The 21,988-nt window shown below is 40.9% G+C and overlaps 1 protein-coding gene across 17 annotated transcripts in view; it reads left to right on the top strand.

Annotated features, from left to right (window-relative positions):
* LOC135485357 (synaptosomal-associated protein 25-like) overlaps positions 1–21,988 on the top strand; it is a 54,653-nt gene that overhangs the window by 19,194 nt on the left and 13,471 nt on the right. For 7 of the 17 annotated variants that reach the window (XM_064767280.1, XM_064767278.1, XM_064767284.1 and 4 more), the window contains one exon: positions 11,205–11,246. In XM_064767280.1, the coding sequence (XP_064623350.1) occupies positions 11,205–11,246 (42 nt within the window). Of the gene's footprint in view, positions 1–11,204; positions 11,247–19,570; positions 19,620–20,859; positions 20,909–21,676; positions 21,726–21,988 lie in introns of all 17 variants that reach the window. The other 10 variants (XM_064767281.1, XM_064767277.1, XM_064767269.1 and 7 more) reach the window with 5 other exon arrangements.

Here is a 21,988-nt window from a genome sequence, read left to right as displayed (position 1 = left end):
GCCGTAACCCTCTGATGGCTGAACCACTTAGATTTACGTACCCATCCAGGTTTGACAGGATTTGAGCCTGGGTCCTCTTGTCTCGAAGCCCACCACTCTAGCAGATACCATCATGTGGTAGCGCTGTGGTGGTATGGGATCTTCCCCCTCTGCGCCGGTGTAATGACAGTCTACCCGTCCGTTGCATATTACTGTTGAGCAAATATTAGCTGATATAGACAGGCTTAATGAATAGAGTAAGCTTTCACTGACACGTCTCCCATTTCCCACCCACCCTTCATCAGTGCACCGGAATCGTTTCCCCGAACACCGGAAATCACATATTTGGTGTGACAACCTGAGCTGATGACTATTTGCTGTGTCTTACACCGTTTAATATAGCGTAAAGTGGCTGACAGTATTTGGATGTTCTTGGATTGTCAACAACTGTAGATATCGCCGACAGATATGTTTATTTGAGTCACGGTTTCGTAAGCGGTGTTTCTACTTATACAGATTTTCAGTTAACGATAATCAGTGATCACAGCAACCTGGGATTCATCAAACCAAGCAGTGACCAGTTTTAACCTGCAGACGACAGATCTTTGTAGCCGCAATAAGAATCGCAGGTTGCAGTGATGAAATCACTTGTTTGTGCGGCGCTTTGTCCCACAAATAAGAATCTTGTCGAAAATGTTCAAATTTGCAAGCTCATCTCGATGTGTACAACAATTTTGTATCTGGGTTTGTGAAATCAATAAAAGCAATTAGGGACTGTTGTAAATATGGGCACTGTTGGAATAAATGTCTCAATCTACAGGCAAACTGACATAGAATCGTGGACCAGATTCCTGTCATCCAAGCACTCATGAGGTTTGTTGTCAGTGCCAGACGATTCACACGATTGATGAGAGTGTATTTTGGTCTTTTGTCGGAAATTACCATTTTTTCGTTCAGCAGTCTGTAGTAATGTATAGAGCTTGTGACATTTTGGAAGCAGTTGCTATATCCGAAGCTGTTTGTGCCATGTTTTTTATGCAAGCTGGTTTAAAATTCTATTTCAGTGTTGGTAAAGTATGTGACCATTCCAGATTAGAAAATGAATCATTCTGGTGCGTGCAAATGAGTGTCCTGCAGGCACTGGCATCCCTTGTAAAGACGATTATACTTTTATGTGGTAAATGTCCATTTTGACATGAGCTTAAGTAGTTTGCAATAGTTTGATATTTTCCATGAAAACCTTTGAAATAAACGTTCATAATGCTGTCGTCTGCTGCTGAGAAACGAGTCGTCTGCTGTTGAAAAGAGTTTTTGCACCAGTTCTAGACGAGAATGAAATGAAACAGAAGAAGTGTCGGAATATAAATTATCTGTTGTGCGCTTGAACGAGTGTCGGAAGATGGCTTCGGTAGTTTCTTTGATGGATGTGGATTGTTCCGTGTGTCTCTTGGATACTCATGCAAAATCATCCTCATCTCTGCCTAGTTTTAAGATGCTTCGTTGGACTTTTGCTTTGAAGAGAGTAGGAAATTAGTTTTCTGGGGGAATTTTACGCCAGTTGTTGCTTGAAAGCTGTTGTATTCATCTCACTAAGTGTGGTACTTTTAGCATTCTGCAGACAAGCAATTTATCACAGCATTATCTGTCATAGTGACTGAGACACATTTGATCTTCATCACACATTGCAGCAATTGCCAGTTCTTGCGGCATGCGATAGATAATGCACCTGATGCGATCTAAATCATTTCAGTAGTGCGCTTTTGTAGGAAGCTCTGTGCTTCAAATTTTGAAGAAAACATCTTTGAAAGATTGACTTGGCCCTATACTCCAAAAGAACAGTTACAATTGGTCATGTACATGTAGTATTGATCTCAAAGTGTCGACTTATGCCGAGGTTCTACCGCACCAAGATGATATTTATCCAAATACAGGGCGGAGTTCAATATGGGATTATGGGAGTTTATGCGTGGTGGAATCGATCACTGTCGATAATTAACCCATGCAATGTTGACAATCAATAGTGCATAACTAAGTGCAAATTTGACTTCGTCTCGGCAGACGTGATGCAATAGAAAGGTTTAGAAATCGACAAATATTTCATGTGTCAATACAATATCCTATGCACCTACTTGACTTCTTCTTTAATAATACAAAATCCTAAAATATTTACTCATAACTTCGTTTATAGCAATTGAAAGACTTCTGACTGTTAACAGAATAGGCAACTGAGCCGCAGGGTTTCACAGTGTGTTATATGTTCTTGTAGAATGTACTGTTCAGTTGGTGAAAATGGCTTGTTACGAAGTGAAATCCAAGAAAGATGTCGCTGTGTGGCCGAAGGGTCTGGTGCTTGCCAAAATAACATAGCCGGCCGTAACGGAGGTCGGTATCATGCAACATACCATCATGCGATGGCAGCCTCGATGGATTAGGGTGGTTCTTTGACAGGCGTGGCCTACTATAAACATAAGTAGCCATATGCGACCTAAAATTGGCTCAGAAGTTTCTGGATCATTTAAAATTGTACTATGACTCCAGTAGCCTAAAGAAAAGTAGTGCAGTTCAAATCTACTTACTCTTAAAAAGATTTCATCGCTTCTAATCAATTCATCTTATAGTACATCAATAATAGTATTATCCTTGTTGCCCTAGCTACCATGGTCTACAATCCATATTTACATTTCTGTGCTCGACAAATGAAGCATGAAGTCTGCCACCTGAATACAAATTGCGTGCAGTCGTGGTGCGACTTGGAGCAATGCAGTGCAACGAAATGGGGTGGCTTTGTACTTTCGTCAGAGTTGACATAAATGAGAGTGTAAATGTGTAAATGTCTGACTTAAGCCTTCTATGGCTGACTATCCTTAGTTGCAGAGTACCCACTCAAGTTTGGTGTGTGCAATAAATGAAGCATGAAGTCTCCATTGCTTGAGTACATATCGCGTGCAGGCACGGTGGGTAGAAAGACCGGGAGCCATTCCGTGCAACTAAACTCAGATGCTGGTTTCATTGACACAAAACATTCAGTACCTCTATTAAGGACAACCTCGTTACAAAGGACACTATTTTTGGTCCCAAAGTGGTTGATTCCATTCAATTTGACCTCTGTAATCAGAACACCTCTCCATTAAGGACATCAATTGTCAGTCCCGAGGGTGTCCTTAGTAGAGAGGTATTACTGAAATGATATCCTGTCTGATAATATGATGATGTGTTGCCAAGGTGCTCTCCCTGAGTACCTGGTTAAAGATTTTCAGCGAGAACTCCCCAGACAGTCTGATTATGCGCCTGGTTTCCTTGAAACAATCGTTGGCTAATTTCCGAAGAGGATTTGATTTGCTGGAACAATTGATAATCGATAGTTACCAGGGGTGTGAGCTCAACCAGAAGAAACAATGGTGGCTTTATAGTCTAGTTCACAAGAAAATGGTACTCAAATTTTGGGTGATTTCATAGAGAAAGTGTATCAGTTAATGTTTTGGTTTAAAATGCGAACTATCTAGAAATACCTTCTTTGCCAGATTTGGACAAAGTATGACCAAGAACGAACAATTTGATGTGTTATACTACATTGTTCTAGAGTCATATTGGGAAAAAAATTGATGTAGGTGAGTATAGAAAATACAATATTATTGGAATAATGTAATACGTCAGGTAATTTGAAGCTGTGATTTCTACTATTTACTATCACTGAGAAAAATGTGTAAAAAGTCAGTTTATCAAAACAAGCACTCACATTTGAACTACGCCCTTTATCGGAAGTACAGGTATTGTTAAACGAATTGATAACAAATTGGATGTATTGGACGTTGCACGAAATGCTGAAATGAAGCCCAAAAGTGTGGCAAAAACAAAATGTCTGGAAAAGACCATCGACCCGAGCTAGTCGTACAAGAATGTCCGCATTTCATACTGTTAATTTCCGCGCCAGTGCGATATTGCGCACTTGTGCGGAAATTAGCCATCAAAATTGCTGAGGCTGATAGTCCCGTGTCTGGAGTATGAATTCGGCTTAAGAAACACATATAAAGGTAGTTACTTAGGATCGTACTGTAGTAGCTACTTAACTTGATCAATGACCAATCGTGTGACCCAGAAGTAATAATGGAATGGGTTGACCTTGTGCAACATCCGTAGGGAGTGCTTCGTGTTCAGTATAGGATATGACAAGTTTCTACTGTAATTCCAGTGATTTCCCCAGTCTTGCTATCGGAATGATTAGTTTGGATTGACGAAATGATCAAAATCCATGGTCTTTTAACATTTATGGCAAGCTAGCTTATTGCTGAAATCAGTTGAGATACCAGTGGTCATAGTGATTGCTTGCCTCCAAGTCAGACACAAATGTTTTTTTTTTGGTCGTAACGGATATATAGTAGATAGTTCAGAACCCTAATTTCCTTATGGGATATGGTACAGGGTACCGGGTACCGGCCCACTCAGTCATGACAAAGACGCAATATGTGACAAAAAACAACAAAATGTTCCAGTGAATAGCAAATGTAACTCAAAAAGACCCCATTAAAATCCTAAAAAAATATTTGAATGACTTTCATGGTTTGTTTTGAAACATTTCCTTACCAACCAGTTAGTGTACACGTCGCCATGGTTGAATGTGGTAGTCATGCAACCATTCTGTTAGCTACTCAATGATTTATATGTAGCATTGCGCTATATTTAGTGCTAGCTGCTTTTAAGGAGTCAGCGACGCATACTGAATGCGGCGATATCAACATTCCAAGTTTCTCCTTGATTGCCTGACTATTATTGTCGGTTGGCGTGTTATGATGGAGTTATTTGGTTTGCTATTTTAGATGTATCTCCCGTGAGGTGAGCTAGTCGATAATTGCCATGATAAGAGGGGGAAGAAAAAGGCCATGCATCCATGTGACAGGGCTGCTAAGCATTCAGTACTTTCAGTATTTGTCCTGAAATTTGTCAACATTAGTGACATACTAAGCCACCAGAATATTCCTTCAATAATCCACTGATCTGGTGTCAAAGTGCATGGCAAGAGGACAATATAAATATGTCCACCAGGTCATCCTCAACTCTCAACAAACTTTCAAGATGATCATTTTTCGGCTCAGTCAATGGAATTGGAGTGTTATTGTCCAAGTAATCATCAATTACTTACAAACGTTTACCATCAGCACCTCTTGGCTAACTGATGCTTGATGCTAGTTTACAGTGCATCACACACCAACAAGTTTCAAAACTTGCCAACCATTCAGATGGTCCTGAGGAAATTTTGTTGTGTTTCCATGGTAACGTTGTCGTTTACCATGACAACCTCCCACCTTCTGCGCCAAATTGGTGTTATTTCCTGATATTCCTCCTTCACCCTCGGGTGGAGGTGAGACTTAGACAATGCGAGATATAGCGGGTATTGTGTTACTTCTGTGACTCAAGAACATGTTTTTTGCTTTGCTTTACTTCAGTACCTGATGGATTTATAAAAATGTTGGGCCTTCATACTGTAATCATAACTGTCGTGTGGAGCTGCCCCCAAAGTTCAGTTCGGCACTCCATAATCTTTTAGCTCACCCTCCCGGTCTCAATATTAGTACTGAGACCAGCCAGTGCAGTCTTAATTCTTCAAATTAAAAGTCCTGTGTCATGTATGTGTGAAAGTCAAACCTGTGGCAATCAACAGAACTAGAGAATCAACAATTAAGAGTTGTTCATGGACTTGGGAGGGACGGGCATCATTAAAAACCAAGTGACCAGTTCTAAAGTGATCTATTTCGAGTTGTTCTCCGACCGGGTAGGGTTGATATTCCTCGGAACCACTGGAGCTTATTGATGAAGAAATGGCATGAATGGCAATCCACGTGGGGCGTAATTCATGAATGAAGTAGGATCACTGCAGCTTGAGCCGTCCCAATATGTTATCGTACCGTGATCGAGAGTCTATCGATTGTATCAATGCAAGGAAAAGTGGGCTAATGAATTGATCTGTAAGCCAAGATTGGCCACATCAGGGATTGGTGGCTGACCTTTAAGTGGCCATCTTTGAAGTAGGAGCAATGCTTGATTGGTATTCTTGTGAGAGTTCCTCTGTCATTATTCTGGCATGACTTGGGTCTGATGATGTTTGCACCAAGTTGGTGATGTTTGTAGTTACGGTCTCCTCAACATACCCTATCAATCAGAGCTGTCTTTGTGATATTCTTGAGGTCAGTGAATGTGATAGGAACTGTGTTTGTACCAGCCCTTTTTGGAGTGACGCTCTTTTGAGGTGATATTTTTGGAAGGGTAACCAACAAATGGTAACAGAGTAATCATTTTGTCACATAGTGCACAACCAAAGCTTGCCCAAAGGGGATTGATCAGAATATCTTATACAGTTCTCTGTGGGAAAGTTTTTTGGCAATCTATCTCTCACTTTGACCATCTGTGTTTGAGAAAAAGTGGTGTCTGTTCCCAAATGCACTTTTGTGAAGAAAAAATAACTTGTGTATTCTGTAGGTGGGTTCTCTCTCTTTATTCAGACGTGACCAGGTTTGGATGAAGTTGACTCTGAGCCTCGTCTAGCCGTATTCACCATTGTGCTTTTCTTCAGTGACAGTTTTGCATGGGAGGAATGCATTGTAGCCCTCATTCCAGCCGATAGTTAGAAGATGTTTGGTGTCCAACCTTGCTGGTGTTCCTTGTCCATATTCAATCTCCTGTAATTCCGGGAAATGAATCTGGCTAACAATTAACGTCCGCTGGCCAATTTTCCAAGTGGCTGAAGTGGAGAAATCTCTCTTTAATCCGATGTGGTTTTGCCGCTCTTAATCAACTTGTAGGATGTCATACCGCATCCCGTAGGGCTGCACCGTCTCATAAACCTGCCATCCGGATTATTAACTATTAATCAACATTAACCCTGATTCAGGCTCTCTTCAATTTCTGAACAGATTTCCTGTATTTTTTGTGTACTTTTTGACTGCTTTTTGATTGCTGCTCTCTGACGCAGCGGGAAAACTTACTTCTTCCAAAACAATGCATAACAGCGATCAATACCAGTTGTATGTAAAGCGATTTCGTGATTTGACAAATAACTGACGTATTGCATGCTATCCGCTCTTAGGGAAGTTAATCAATGTCTTTAATTATGACAATTATCGGGAATATTTCTGAGCTGTGTTCGTAGTCATTTCATGTTACAGCATGAATTGATGTCATAAATTATTTGGAGAAGGTCACAGCCTCAGCTGTGTGACAAGGGCTTATAGTTGGAGGCAATTTGACCAGCAAGTTGGTCTGAAACTGGGTCTCAGCCTCAGTAAGAACAGTTGTGCATGACTTGAAACCATCGCCGTAGTTAAGGGCGGGTGTGCTGACAGGCTGTAGACCAGATAGCAATAGCCAACCTCAGTTATCATTATCATATTTTACCTCCTTTTAAACGACACCTGAGGTTAGTCAGGTTATCTTGACACGAGTATGCAAACTTCCTCCTCAGATCTTAACTAGAGTGCTCTCAACCACTAACTGCAATCAGTGGAGAGGTGTTTCAGGCAGTCTAGGTTAGCTTGCTCAGCTCCTCCAACCATTCATTTTATCTTAGCTTTCAACTCTTATAGTTGAATTTTAAGATCTTGATATCAGTACCTTGTCTGTAGCTTAACCAAGCAGGATAGCATGTCGGAAGAAAAATACTGTCCCGCACTTCTGCTGGTCAGAGAACTGACATAAACAGTGGTACATCCGCTGCTGTCAGGAAACTCTGGCTGACATAGTCTGTGGCATGTCTGCTGTCGATTTGTGGCTCTGGCTGACAAGATTAGTTGCTACAGTCAAATCTACAGACAAAATCAGTGGTACTGGCTTAATACCAAGTCAGTTGTTTATCTACTGCGGTCAGAACTTTGGCCTCCAGAATCCGGTGCGACTGCTCAGAATGCCGACAATAATTGGCTTCATTGCTCTGGGTGGTGGAGGAGTCTCCACAGTATTGCATTAGGTTAGAGATGATTGAATTTTTTTCCCTTATTTTCCTGTTTGTTGTCGGGGGTCACCGGATAAGTTCCGCTAGGCTTGGTCAACTGTAACTGGACCCTTGCTATTCATCACAACTGTTGTGTGGCATCGCATTAGCCTTATATAAGCCCGTGATTCATGATCACCAGAAGGGGCAATTAAAATGAATACACCTCCTGGTTATGGGCCATGATAGACTTCCTTGAACCGTTTGTGTCATTGACCACTGCACGATGTGGAGTTTAGTAATCAGTTGACCAATCGTTTTTAGCCTTGTGAACATTTTACAATTTACCAATCAGACAGGCAGTCAGAATTCAATGACCATGCACAGCTCACCAATATTGAAGAATATCAAACTTGTCATGAACATTCTCCATTGGAAGGCTTCGCGCACAGCACTTTGTTAATTAAATGTCTCCCTTGCAATTTCCTCCATGTTTACAAAGTGAGGTGTCGACATTACAGATGACTGGCACTAAGATATAGCGAGCAGAGAGGAAACCTCCTTGATGAAAAGGGAAGGGAATGAGAATTGCCTGGGGCTTGTCAAAAGTTGAGGTTCGGTGACACATTGGGTTGCATGGCAATTCTTTCCAAGTCATGATAGTGTTTATGGTGTGATGGTGGGAGTAATGTGTTTGCTATGTATGGGTATTCTTTCCTGTTGAAGTTTGGTGGTGTTGTTAGTGGCAGCATTCCGTTTAGATTTGTTTGGGTACTCTGTTATATAGGGTTTGCGTGGCATTCTAAAATACCTTGGTACCGTAAAGTCAACTTTTAAATGGAAAATGCATAAGCCTCGTTCTGAGAGTGGAGTGTTTTGGACACGCAACCAAGATGCTCTACCAAAGTTCCCTCGGGTTGCACTAAAATGTGGAACCATGCACACAGCTCACTTCAGAAGTTTGAGGCTCTCAAAACACTGCTTCAAACACAAATCAGCCAAGGAAGCATCAACCACCCTAAGTTTTTTAATGAGCACTACACATATTTGCTGAGAAAAACGCTCCAAATAGCCCATTTGCGCGGATTTTAGCGTCACTTGAGCGAGCCGATCCGGACTTCCTATACGCGCTGCCGTAACATAATGTAAACAACGGCGCTACCGGCGCTCCGGGCAGGCGATGGATGGAATTTGCCAAATTCGCACATATTCAAGTTATTTCGTGGCCTATCTTTTTAAGTTTGAGGTATTTTAGAATAGAAATTGAACCCTCGGCTTCGGACCTTGGTTGAGTTACCAAGACACTCTCGGGTGGAGCTAAAATTTCGTCCAAACCCTCGCCTGTCGGCTCGGGTTTGGACTGTATTTTAGCTCCACCCTCGAGTGTCTTGGTAACTCAACCAAGGTCCTCCGCCTCGGGTTCAATTCCTTAAGTGATAAGTCTGGTGGTCTTGTTGGTTATGCATGTATTTTCTCTTGATCTGTTGGGGAACTCTGATGAATGGGTCTCTGGTGGCAGTGATTTTGAGGCTGTATGTTAGTTATGTTTGCTCTTGATTTGTTGCAGTACACTGATGCATCTGGTTTCAGCTAGTAGCAATGATTTTGATGCTGTAATGATTTCATTATCTAGTTGCTGAAGCAGTGTGTTTGATATAGATTTGTTGAGAAAGGTTTCATGTTGGGACATCTGGTGCATTATTGCTTGGCACTAGTTAAAGGGAATAAAAAAGAAAGGGATGAACAACAAGCCTTACTGATAGCTTGTAATAGCCTGAACCAAGACAACCATGCCTGCAGTCTCTGATTACCTTCGTCTCTGAGACAAAATGAACTAATAAATGAACTCTTACTACATTAGTGTCGTCTTTGTATTAATGGCCACAGGGACCAATTTTCATCTAATGTTAATTTTCGTGACATCGAATAAGAAATGGCTTTCTATTAGTTACATTTAGACTCGATTAGTCAATTAGATTTCACGGGAGGGAGATGGGGGGGGGGGGGATGAGGGGATGTGTACCACCTTTTCGGCCAAACAAATTTCTCTTATAGAACATGCTATATTACATGCTATAACAACGTGCTATATTATGCCAACAAATCCATGCTTGCAAAATGAAATGTGCCAATATGCAGACAGCCTCACAAGTTCTACATATTGCCGATATGCAGACAGCCAGATAAGTAAATACATGTATTGCAGCATGTGTCATTGGCAAAGATTTACCACAATGGATTTCAAAAACGTTCTTGATTAAGAGTCAATATAAATCTCGCTGGCACTGTGGGAGATTAATAACATTAACAGCCAGTTATCAATACCATTTTACGAGATGGTGGAATTTTCAAAATGGGCTTTTGAAACACGAAATCAAATTGAGAACTGAATTCAAGTTTTGGATTGGTCCAAGCAGCAGGGAATTGGGAAAGGAGACTCGTTTAATGTTGCTAACATTTCAAATCTTGAAATATTGCGTACAATTTGAATAGATCCACCCTGTAAAGTGTGGAATCTCGACATGTTTATGATTGCATATGTTTGCACACTTGACGTGTCCCATGTCATTATCGACATATCACCATCAGTTCTACTTTGCCTAATTGCCCCTCAGGGACGCAGAGGACTTATCTCGCCTCTATGTCTTCACGCCACTTCGCTGATACACTAATGTCCTGTGAAGAAATGTTGGAACTGAAACTGAAAACGTAGAATCTCTTTTGAACAAGTTTTGTTGAAAGAAGTAAAGACACAGTTGCAAGATATTTGGTGGGGGTTTCTTTTGGCGATAGATCTTGGTTGAGTAAACCACACTTTTGAATTGTGCATTGGAATGCTTTCCTTCAATCCTCCATCAAAACGCTGTTCACCACATCATTTTCGGCACTGTTTATAAATTTGTCACGATCCTATGTCATCTGCCCATTTAGAATTCTTTCAGCGTCTACCTGTCAGCTGAGCTGAGTACATATGTCGTTTCATGTTCCATCCTGTGGCCACTATTTTTAGTTGAACGTTGATGGGCACGTCAGAACATTTCCTTCTGCCCCCATCTTTCTGTACTTGGTGAGACGTTGCTGAGGCAGCACCAATTGGTCTTTTCGAGTAGCGATGAAGTTTGTTGAATTATCGAACCAAGGTTTAGAATTTTCAGCTTTGGTTACCCATGATCATGGCCCGGTTAAAATACCCCGCCAAAATCCCAGTGAACACTTCCCTGCTGTATGTAGTTTGTGTGTTGCCTAAATTGTATACAATTTTGTTGGCGACTTCTATTCTTAACATCTTTCGTTTGTCTCATTGCAGTCTCTGGAGAGCACCCGACGGATGCTTGCCCTCGCGGAGGAGGTAAGTTCAACAGTCTTCTTACTCTATTTCAAAATCCATCGCTATTGTAAGCAACACTTAGGTTGCTCAGTTCAATTGGGCGAAATCGTTCAATGCATGATGAAATTCAATAGAAATTCCGGCTTTGCAAGTCACATTAGAGTGATCGACCATTTGATCTGCGGTGACTTGCAAAGTTATCATGCAGAATGTTATGGGATTATAATCACACTTTCCATGTTTGCTAAACAAATAACGTAAATGCAACATTTACATGGTGGGAAATTGTTTTTCTGATAAATGTATCCATTCCCTTGAGCGCTCTCGAAGTGCAATTTATCACTAAAAGGTCTTTCCTCGCACATTGATTCTCACAGGGTTAAAAGTGACAGCTGTTCTACAACCTCTGACTTTCTCTCTCAACCTTTGATTGCGGTTTAATTCTGCTAATTAGGTCTCGACAACATTGATCCTTTCAGTCGGTAACCCAAGATCATAGCCGAGAATTTCCGGAGTCGTCAGCGCAGTCGGCAGAAATGAATCGAAAAGTATTGATCAACGATGTTAATCTTGGAGCGGTAGAATGTAGATCGTCTACCAACTTCTGACATTATTTTCTCCCCACCTTTCTTTAGCCGTCTCACACAACTTATTAGATTTCCACAATAATGCTGATGAGATTTGCAGGATCAAAGTGATGAGACTGGAGCAAAGATGTGCTTGATTACCAGACGTCTGTTCTCGATTAACCCTTTATAAGAACTTTGATCTTGATATTTAGAGAAAATTTACAATTTTCCCAAAAGTTCTGAAAATTTAGGGGTTTATAGTTTGATATCAACTATGGTAGAGGTTATCATTTTCCCAAAAGTTCTGAAAATTTAGGGGTTTATAGTTTGATATCAACTACGGTAGAGGTTATCATCAGACTTCTCACTTTAGTCAACCTCAGATGAGCTGCTCAATCAGTGATACAATGATAGCGATATGTCACCTTGGCCAAGTAAGACAAGTAGGCAAAGAGATCTTCCTAGAGTCTCACTTGGCAGAGTATAGGTTCCCCAACCTTCTATAGATTTCCATCGTAGATAAGAGGATGTTACTAGAAGTATCGCTCCCTTGGATGGCAGATGCTGACCCTTTACAAGTTGATTGTCCCCGAAGCTAGTTAGCCACATGCCTTATCTTTTGGTCATTAGTCTTTTCAAACTGGATGTAGTCACAGCATAGCGTGGAGGTCTCGTAGACTGACTCATTACGAGCAGTTCTTGGATCACGATATCCCCTCATTAGCAATCATAGGAGAGACAATCGTCTCCTTATCTATGATTAATCATAGTTTTGGCAAACCCCTTTCGGAAAAGATCCAGCCTATATGGTTCGGATGATTGATTTCTTTGGTGAACTGTTGACTTTGTTGGCCGGGATCATTACTATCTCATGATAACAGACTCTTAATTATTTTGATGGGATGATTTCGTGGTTGTTGAGATGGGTGTCTTCCAAAGTTCATTTGCCACATCGTGGTAGTCCTTGCCAGAATACTTTTAGAAAGTGCGAATGAAGCATGAAATAATGTGCTATTTCCTCAATCCAAATCGCTGGTGGCAGCCCTGCCTACCACTGAAAACGGCTCAGGACTTCCAGCCATAACCTGGCAAAATAAAGCTGGGCGATGAACCATGACCTGACAAGACAAAGCGGGGCAACAAACTATGTCCTGACAAAAATAAAGCTACGCAATGAACCATTTCCTGACAAACAGGTAGCATGCAAATTCTAGATCTATCGTCCTCAAACATCCACTCCTCCATTGTTCACCTGTAACATCGATCATTTTCTTGATGAAGAAAATCTGCTCATCGTCATTATCTTGCTGACGTAAAAACCGGTTGATTTATTTGTGTGACGTTGGTATGAGCTGGCTTTGAGGGGCGGGAGTCTCCCTAATGGTGAAGGGAAATGACAGAGCTAATGGGTGATGGCCTGAGTACCTCGGTTACACTGATAATCGCAGAGATACATGCTAGAAGAAATTATTAGATAGCCTCAGCAATAAGTGGCAATATGCTAGAGTTTTCAATAGGTTAGCAGAAGAAACGGTAAGCAATCGTTTATCTCCTTGAAACCCCTCACAGTTTTCGGTGGAGACCGGGAAAATCATAACTCTAATGTGTGCCGTCAGTTTGGTGCTGCCAACACAGAATCAGGTCTCATGTAGCATTCTTTGAACGAGTCCTAGCAAGTGGTGCATTAAAAAACCCTCATGTCATTTGCGGATTTGTGGTAGAGAAAAAGGAGCTTGCAAAATGGTGAGCCTATCCCCTGTCTCCTCAGAATAAAGCAAGCAGCCTTTGAACCAACCAAAAAGAATTGTGAAAAAAACTCATACCATCTGGTGGAATGCTACACGGAGGAAGTATGCTAATCCGTAGTCGCCTCATTAGCCTCAAACTATTAGCGGTCATCTGATGGCACAGGATGAGTTTCGTGATTGGTAGCTTATGCCAACCCATCCAGCTGCTTTCAAATGCCAATGGTTCGTGTGGATTTGTGCAAATGGAACTTGAAAATAACTATCAGTCTAATGAAGACAGTGAAGAAATGATGGAAATTCTGCATAATTACTGAGATTTTCTACCATCACAACACTCTCGCCTCAGTACTATTGTCACAATGGAACTTTTGCCAACCTGAATGCTATAATCTGTGGAAGTTGTCCGAATCTTAAAGTTGCTCAGTTCATTTGGATAAAATTTGCATGGTTGCATGCCTTCAGGAAGAAACCGATCTTTGACCTATCTGTCAACTGCATTCCCAACATCCTGGCAGGACCAAACCTTAAAAAGTCCATTTGAACAAATTGCGTTATGTTGCCTCCAGAATCTAGTATTGACCTATTGGCAACATGACAACCGTTTGCATTGCCAATCCTGACAACATCCAATGCCGCATTAACAAACCTTAACACATCATCTCTTTGATTTATTACCGATTCATTGCTTGGTACACATGGAAGCCAACAACATTCCAAAATCAATCTTTTGCACGGAGAACACTTCGGTGGAGAGAGGAGAAGATCAGAGGGTAAACACATCAGGCCAAGGCTTATACTTTCTGCTCTCAATGTCCAAAAGCTGATTTGAATAGCTTCCTGAAATTCTCCTTATTGCCTTGTTCCTTTCCTTCTTATCTTTTTCTTTGTATTTACTCCTTCGGCAGTCAATCCTATGCATCAGATGTACTCAGTTGCCCTCCGCATTCATTGTCGCAGTGCATGTTGAAACAAATCGGCTAGATTTCTTTTCAGGGCTTCACGCAGTGGGCAGTCATGTTGTATGGCTCGTTGTCATCAGTCCTGGGTTGCAAGATCATTGGCCTGAGTTTCCCATTGGGTATTTGAGGAATTGGGGGTACTGCATCCTGCTATGCCCACTTCAGAGTCAACGATCATAACTTGCTTTGCCCTTGTCAGTTGATGATAATAGTTTTGCCAGTCATGGTCCAGGTGGTTTCGCGGTGGTCAGATGTTGATGCTGGCCCTCAAAAGTTGCCTGAAGATTGCCTTGGACCAGAGCATCCAGTCATTGTAACTCCACCACAAAACCTACAAAGAAACTGACCCAGGCCTGAATTTCCAGCATGATGTGCCGTGATGGAATATTGGTTATGGTTCATGTTGAACAAGTTTGATGATATCCTTCCCTTTCTGTCCCTATCCTCATGCCCCATGCTAAACACCAACACTTAAACTTGCCTGGCCTGAACAAGTAACATCATCAGTCTATGTGGAGGAGGAATATTGGTGCTGATGCGTGGCAAACTAGTTGGACGATTTTAGATTGATGTTATTCATGAGGGACGCTGCTCGAGATAATTCTCCAAGAGCAAAGCTTTGTTTGTCTATAAATGTCCTTGATTTGATGAGATGTAGATATAGTCCTTTTCTCAGGATGCAACAAATGTTGGCCATTCATGACCTTCAAGTTAAAATCCAATTGAAATATTTCGTTCCACAAATTGCTCATGGTAAAGTGTAGTCTCCGTTAAGACCAGGAAGATATGACAACTTGACTCTGGATCAACGATTTAAAGGAGAAGCCAATAGGAATTCATGAGATGCTTCATTTATGGCATTGGTCATCTCGAGAGACACCCAATGTCGTAAATTACTTAGTTACTGAGCATCAGTAAGGACAACTGTACCGGGAAGACGATAAGGGAAATCTTTGCTACTCAGTAAGAACTTCTCCATGACAAATCCCTGAAGACTGATGTAACGATTGGAACCTTGAAATTGCTCGGAATGTCTTGAAGTATTCAAGTGGTCTGTTTGAGGAGAGCTCAGGATGGATGATTGTATGTTCAATGATGTTTTAAAGATGGGATTATCCGTTATCGTTTGTCTCACTGAATCGACAAGGCAAGGCATGGCTACCAGCAACAACGTTGGTGTCGTCAGCCACTCCAGCAAGGAGTGTACAATATCAGTTACCCTGTCCATCCATTCCCAGAAGCTCATACCATTATTTCTTCCTCATTGGCCACTTCAGCGTGAAGATAAACATAATAAACACCACCACTTGATATCGCGGCCTTACGTTTCCCGCCTACTCTTGATAGCGTTTTAATTCTCTAAGCCGCTACAGAGCCATCCAAGTATTTCACATCAACTGATCACCATCTGATTGTAATATGAAATATTTCATTGTACCATTCTCTGACAGCTTTATGTCCAATATATCTTGCGGGTGGCACTGGAGAACTCAGCTTAAAGGGTAATTTACCTTCGATATCGGCTTGAATATAATGCACCAGGAGACCCGTTGAAACCGCCGGATTAAACGGCTTGACGAACATGAGAGGTATGCTTATCAGTATTACCAGATGTTAGCAGACAGCGGATGTTGGCATGATTATCTCAATTCATCTGCCAGATTGCAGATGTTGGCATGGTTATCAGTATCTTCATTCAGATTGCAGATGTTCGCAGGATTATCAGTATCTGCAATCCCATGTGATGTTGGCATGGTCACCTGCATATAGAAAGAGAATGTTTGCATAGGAACTTAAATCCCACACTGAGACAGATCAGTCCGACCACAGATGAAAATGAGTTAAAGCATCATCTCCTCCGGGACATGTCTGGAGCAGTTTAAGTGTCTAGCCAATATGAGGCAAGAAGAATTTGGTCAATGGGGAATATAAGTTCTGATGGTTGCCCATTATCTACTTGAGACTAACCTAAACTATCGAACATGTCCAGGTTATTTGCGTATTGTTGAATTGTGGAAATGGCGAAAAACATTAGGATGGCTCATCTTTCCTTGAATCAAACAACTGGGCCAACTGATATCTGTCCCATGTGATAGCGATGACTAAATCTTGTCTAAAACACATGCGATAACACCTGCAGACAAGAATTTATCATCGCTAGCATCAGCTGTGGTGTGCACCGAACAGCTCTAGACAGTGTAGCGAAATCTGACATAGATTTTATCCATTGGGTGCTCTGATGTGAAAAATCTGGATGAAAAATCTGGAAGCCGTGTTGCTTCCTTGGCTACTCTGTTGTCCAGCTAGTCAGATTTTCGGTCATCGAGCATACATCTCCATCTGTTGTCCAGACAGTCAGATTTTCGGTCATCAAGCATACATCTCCATTAACAAGGTGATTATGACATCATTATGTGATGACTGTGCCATGTATTATGTAATGACATTCCACCACCAACACCTCTATTCCATTAGCACATCAATGTGACTCCACGGGACTTCTTTTGCAGCAACTAAACCATTTCAGCAAATCAATGGCGAAAATCCATGATCTGTAAAAAACAAAATCTGTATAAAAAGGATTATAAATAGAAAAATATTTGCAGTAGCTTTTATTGATATTTTCCAAGCACTCTTGACTACATTTTTAATAACTCAGTCACAGAATTGCTTCTGAAATGTTATAAAAGTGACATATCATACACGGTCTGACTGACCTATCAACTAAAGAGGGCTTCTTTTGTATCTTAAAACATAATAAAACATATCGATAACTTAGCAAGCTAAGCCAGACTAGGATGATATACCGCTATAAGATAACGAATCTAGCCAAACTGGCCAAAGCTTGGATGAAATGCGCTACTGTCATAAAGTGTGATTGATTAGCCTTGTAATAAAATACCATACATGATTTGGATTATGGGTAGAGCGTTGTTGATTCCAGTGGGCAGAATTGGTCTATTTTAGCTATTCTTGTGGTGTTTTAAGGAGACTGATGGATGGAGGGAAGATCGTTAAAGATTGGTCTAGCGAATGTGGTCATTGCAGTCTTAGCTCTAAGCTTCCAGCAAGGGGAAATTGACGAAACGGCAAAATTGGTCAGTCCAAGGGTGCCCTTTACAAGAAGGGAATCTCCTGTTGGGCAATTCATCTTATGAAATAGATTGTCATCTTATACTTTCTTTTAAGTCGAGCCAAAACAGGTCTGAAGAAAATGATCGGTTAGATTACCAACATGTATCTTTATTAAAAATTACGGCAAGCTGAGTCTTTTAGTGGATTATGTGGTTCTAAATGGAATTTGGCAACTTCACAGCAAATTCTATGGAGCAGAATCAATTTAAGAGGAGAATGGTCGATATCGGGATGCCAGGCTACACCAGAAAATGGCCGGTTTTTTCGGGATATACACATATTTTAGCAGGTTGGTTTTGGTACAAATTGAGACGGGCTAGCAACTGTGTTTAAATTTGCCTGTTGGTATTTGGTGTAAGGCATTCTTTTTAAAGGGACATCAGACAGGTATCCCCATTTCCCCACTCTTTTAATGCTCTTGGTTGCAGTTCTAAGTGATCTCCTTAAAGTCAATTGATCGATGACATTTTGACCTTTGCTCGAATCCGGCGAACGAGCTGATGGTCGTATGCCATTTGGCTGGATTTGCTTAAATCCATCAGTTTGGGAATAAACATCAAATTCAGCTTGCCATGATGCCAAAAATGTTTTGAGAAGTTACCGCCTCTGCTGTATCTGTAGGCGGATTTAAGTTTCCACATCAACACTTCATGGATCTTGAGGGTTTGAAACATTCTTCTCCTGATAATGCATAGAAATACCTTTTCGAACCAGGAGACAATTCTACATGCGGAACGATATTCTTCATCACTGCAGCCTCTTGGTTGTATGCACCACATTAGTTTCATTTCTGTCAGACTCTGATAAAGTAGGCCAATCTCCCTGAAGATGCTATAAATTGGTGTCTTCTGTCAAGTGAGAGGAGGCGGAGCTGAGTGCAATAAGGTCGCTGATATCTCAGCTGGGGGTTTTATATGAAATATGCCGATAGTCGTGATCTGTTTGGGTCATCAAACCTCTTACAGTACATTTAATCTGCTGACTGTCAGAACGCATGAGGTTGCCTTTTTCATAGGAGACAGCGTATGGTCTGAATGAAATTTTAGCTATTCTGCACATTAAAAATAGCTGTGACAGACAAATCATTATCCGAGTTTAACCTCAGCACACCTTTCCAATATCTGCTGCTGACGGATCATCGATGCTGATGTTTGCTCTTCGTCACCTGAAGTGAAAGGGTTGAGACCATCATAGTGAAATCAGTCAGTTTTTGTCGAACTCATCCGCCCCATACAGATCAACATGACGACCATCCTGTTAGCCCACATTTCCTGTGTCGGTAAATTGTCCTAATCTTTTCACCAATAATGGCACACGTCTATTCAGATTTCTTTGATCTGTCGCCACGTGACATGGCAAAATCCGACGAAATTGCTGATGGAAAAAAGCCATTCGTAATGCCAGGTATTAGGTGATGAAGAAACGTCTTAGTGATGGCGAGTTTTAGGTGGATGTTTGTAAAGCTGAAGAACTTGCCTATTCATAGCTTCAATAGCCTCATTCGTCACATTTGGCCTGTGACGGAGGGGAATGATCTTTTTCAGGATACCGGGCTTGACAGGATTGAGATAGAGGAAAAAATCTCCAGGGAAAATATTTCCAATAAGAACTAGCAATAATATCCTTTTGTCTTTTTCAGATTTTTTCGCAGTTTTCCATCTTGTCCGGTCTAATTGATAAAATAAAAGTAATTTTGCATTCCACTTTTCATAAAAAATGTGTGTTGGGTTCTTCCCCAACTTAATTAGCGGGTTGAGTTAAAGACCGAGCAAGTGATCCCTGCTTACCAAGGCTGCTCATGGAAAATGAAAATTTTGATCATGTGGCCGTATTTTCAAGTATTTCTTTGGCCCGTTCATCGTCTTTCTGAATGTTCTGCCTCTTTATGCCTCATTGAATCCATCCTCTCACACCTCACTACATTTCATCAACAGGGCAAGGAAGCTGGCATCAATATTCTTGTCAGCTTGGACGACCAGGGAGGTAGGGAAGAATGTCTAAAATAAAACTTTTTTGAAGATTTTCAATTAATTTCGTTTTTTCCTATCTTTTCTCAAATTATGATGAGTTCTCTCCCAACAGGTGCCGAGGCAGGTATAGCACTCTGTATAGCGTTCAGTTAAAAGATTTTTTCGATTGTAGCAGATTTGATTTCGTCTTTTCTCTTTACACATTGTTGTCTGTTCGTCTGTTATACTAATGTAACGTTTATTTACAGGACCAGGAGCAGATGTTATGACTCTGGTCCTCTTGTCATAGGCATCGCAATGAGGGGAGGGTGTTAGTTGGATTGATATTTCATATAGAAATCTATGGTATAAAACATAAGACTTGGATATCAGTAGGGGGGGGGGCTATTTAAAGTTTGATGTCTAACTGGTTGGCAGTGTCAAGGTCAGCTTCCTAGCATCAAGACCCCCACCCCTCTCAAGTGATGCCTATGCTTCGACAGCCAGAGAGGTAGGGACAATATAGGCATCAGCTATCATTTTGACCATTTAGATTATCATTAATTTATTTCTATTCTGCTTGTTCTCTCCCCTACCGTCACTGAGTTTGTAGTTCATTGATGCACGCTGTGTTCTCTTCACAGGGCCAGGAGGTTTGGTCCCCACATCAACAGTGCTGTTGTTATGTGAAACAGGCAGGGTTCAATTTGTTTTTTTCGGTTGATTCTTTCATCTCGCCACATGAAAACAAAAAAAACATAAGTTAGTCCATTCACGGATGCAAAAACTTTGCTCAAGGTCACATTGACCAAACTGATGGTGGAATAACTGATTTAGTAAGAATTAACACTGCACTGGAAGGGACTTGTACTAAAACCAAGACCAATGGAGCTCAAGTGCAGGTCAAAACCTGAGGCACTTCGGCCAAATTTGAGCTCCACCCAATCACAACATTAAACCTCATTTTTTTAGCAAACTGACCAACATTGTTGAGTTCAATATGACACGCGGGTCTTGGCCGACTTCTATTGCTCCATTTACCCGTGAGATCATACATGAGAAAGTGGCAAAAATTGGGCGAATTTTGTGATAATTTCATAGATGTCGATCTTAATTGAACTTTGCCTGCTGAACATAACACCAGGCAAATGCTGCTGATGTCAGGGACCACGCGACAAGTGCTTAAGTCAGCAACAGGCTTTCCTTTAGAAGATTTTATTCTTAGTTTATAATTTATCTTTTTATCTTTTTCCTGATGGTGACTTTATCAACAGGGCAAGGAGGCAGGCATCCGCACGCTTGTCATGCTGGATGACCAAGGAGGTAGGGCCAGATAAACTTTCATCAGTGTTGCAGTCTCCCTTCTTTTGTTTCACTCACTCACTTGTTTGTTTTCATTCACTTGTTTATACACGTAGTTTGGTCATTTTTGATTTGAATCAAAGGAATTGAAACCGAACTGGCCAAATGGCAACTTATAGCTTATCAAACTACTGCCGCCAATTCACAAACAAATGGGTTATAAAAAGCATCGATGTGTTTGTTGTATGTGAGGGTGAGGTATCTTTTCCTTCAATGTTTAGCTGTGCTTTATTTGTTTCAACACCCATCTATCATTGTGTTGCAACATGTATTTGTTGATATATTTGTTTCTCTGTTGCAGGCATAGTAGACATTGCACATATCTGTTGACCTTTCACCTAAAATAGCTGCGTCAAATATTTATTCCACTATGGTCATGCTTCTTGTAATCAATTTCAAAAAGGCCTTTATTTGTAGTATCAAGCAATATGATGAGCTGTTTCAAAATTGTTACATAACTTAAGTTATAAAAGCTGTTTTGAAAAGTTCATTGGATTTACTTTATGTTATATTTGCTTTCATGAATGATGATATTGCTTCATGTTGATATAATAGCTGTTTGAAAAGGTAGCTTTATGTTTATAGCTGTTTGAAAAGGTTATATTGCTTTATGTTAGAATCGCTGTTTTGCTTTATGTTATATAGCAGTTTCCCTTTATGTTATAATAGAAGTTTTGGTGTGCATAGGTCATACATGTAGGTTCATTCGTGTCATCATCACCATTCCAGAGCACTTGCGTCGGAGTGAAAGTAATAACATCGCTTGACCAGCAAGGCGGTAAATTTTCTAGTTTATTCAAAATCTGGTCAAAGAAGTTTCTTTTGGATGGAAATTTAATTCAAATGATATTTTTCGCTGAGGTCTTATTTGGGATTGCACAATCAGCTTTGGGAATGGATATGCATGAGTTTGTTGAGGTTTCTCTTCAGCGGTCGACATCAGTCAGTGGATAAACTCTCTGGATGTGTTTTACTTTGAATGGTTTTTGGTAGAGAGATGGGCAACACTTGGAATGTTTTTTTGCAGAAAGACAATAAACT

The sequence above is a fragment of the Lineus longissimus genome, chromosome 3 (genome assembly GCF_910592395.1).
Source record: "Lineus longissimus chromosome 3, tnLinLong1.2, whole genome shotgun sequence".
In the NCBI taxonomy this organism is placed as follows: Eukaryota; Metazoa; Nemertea; class Pilidiophora; order Heteronemertea; family Lineidae; genus Lineus; species Lineus longissimus.
This window is presented reverse-complemented; position numbering and strand designations above follow the sequence as displayed.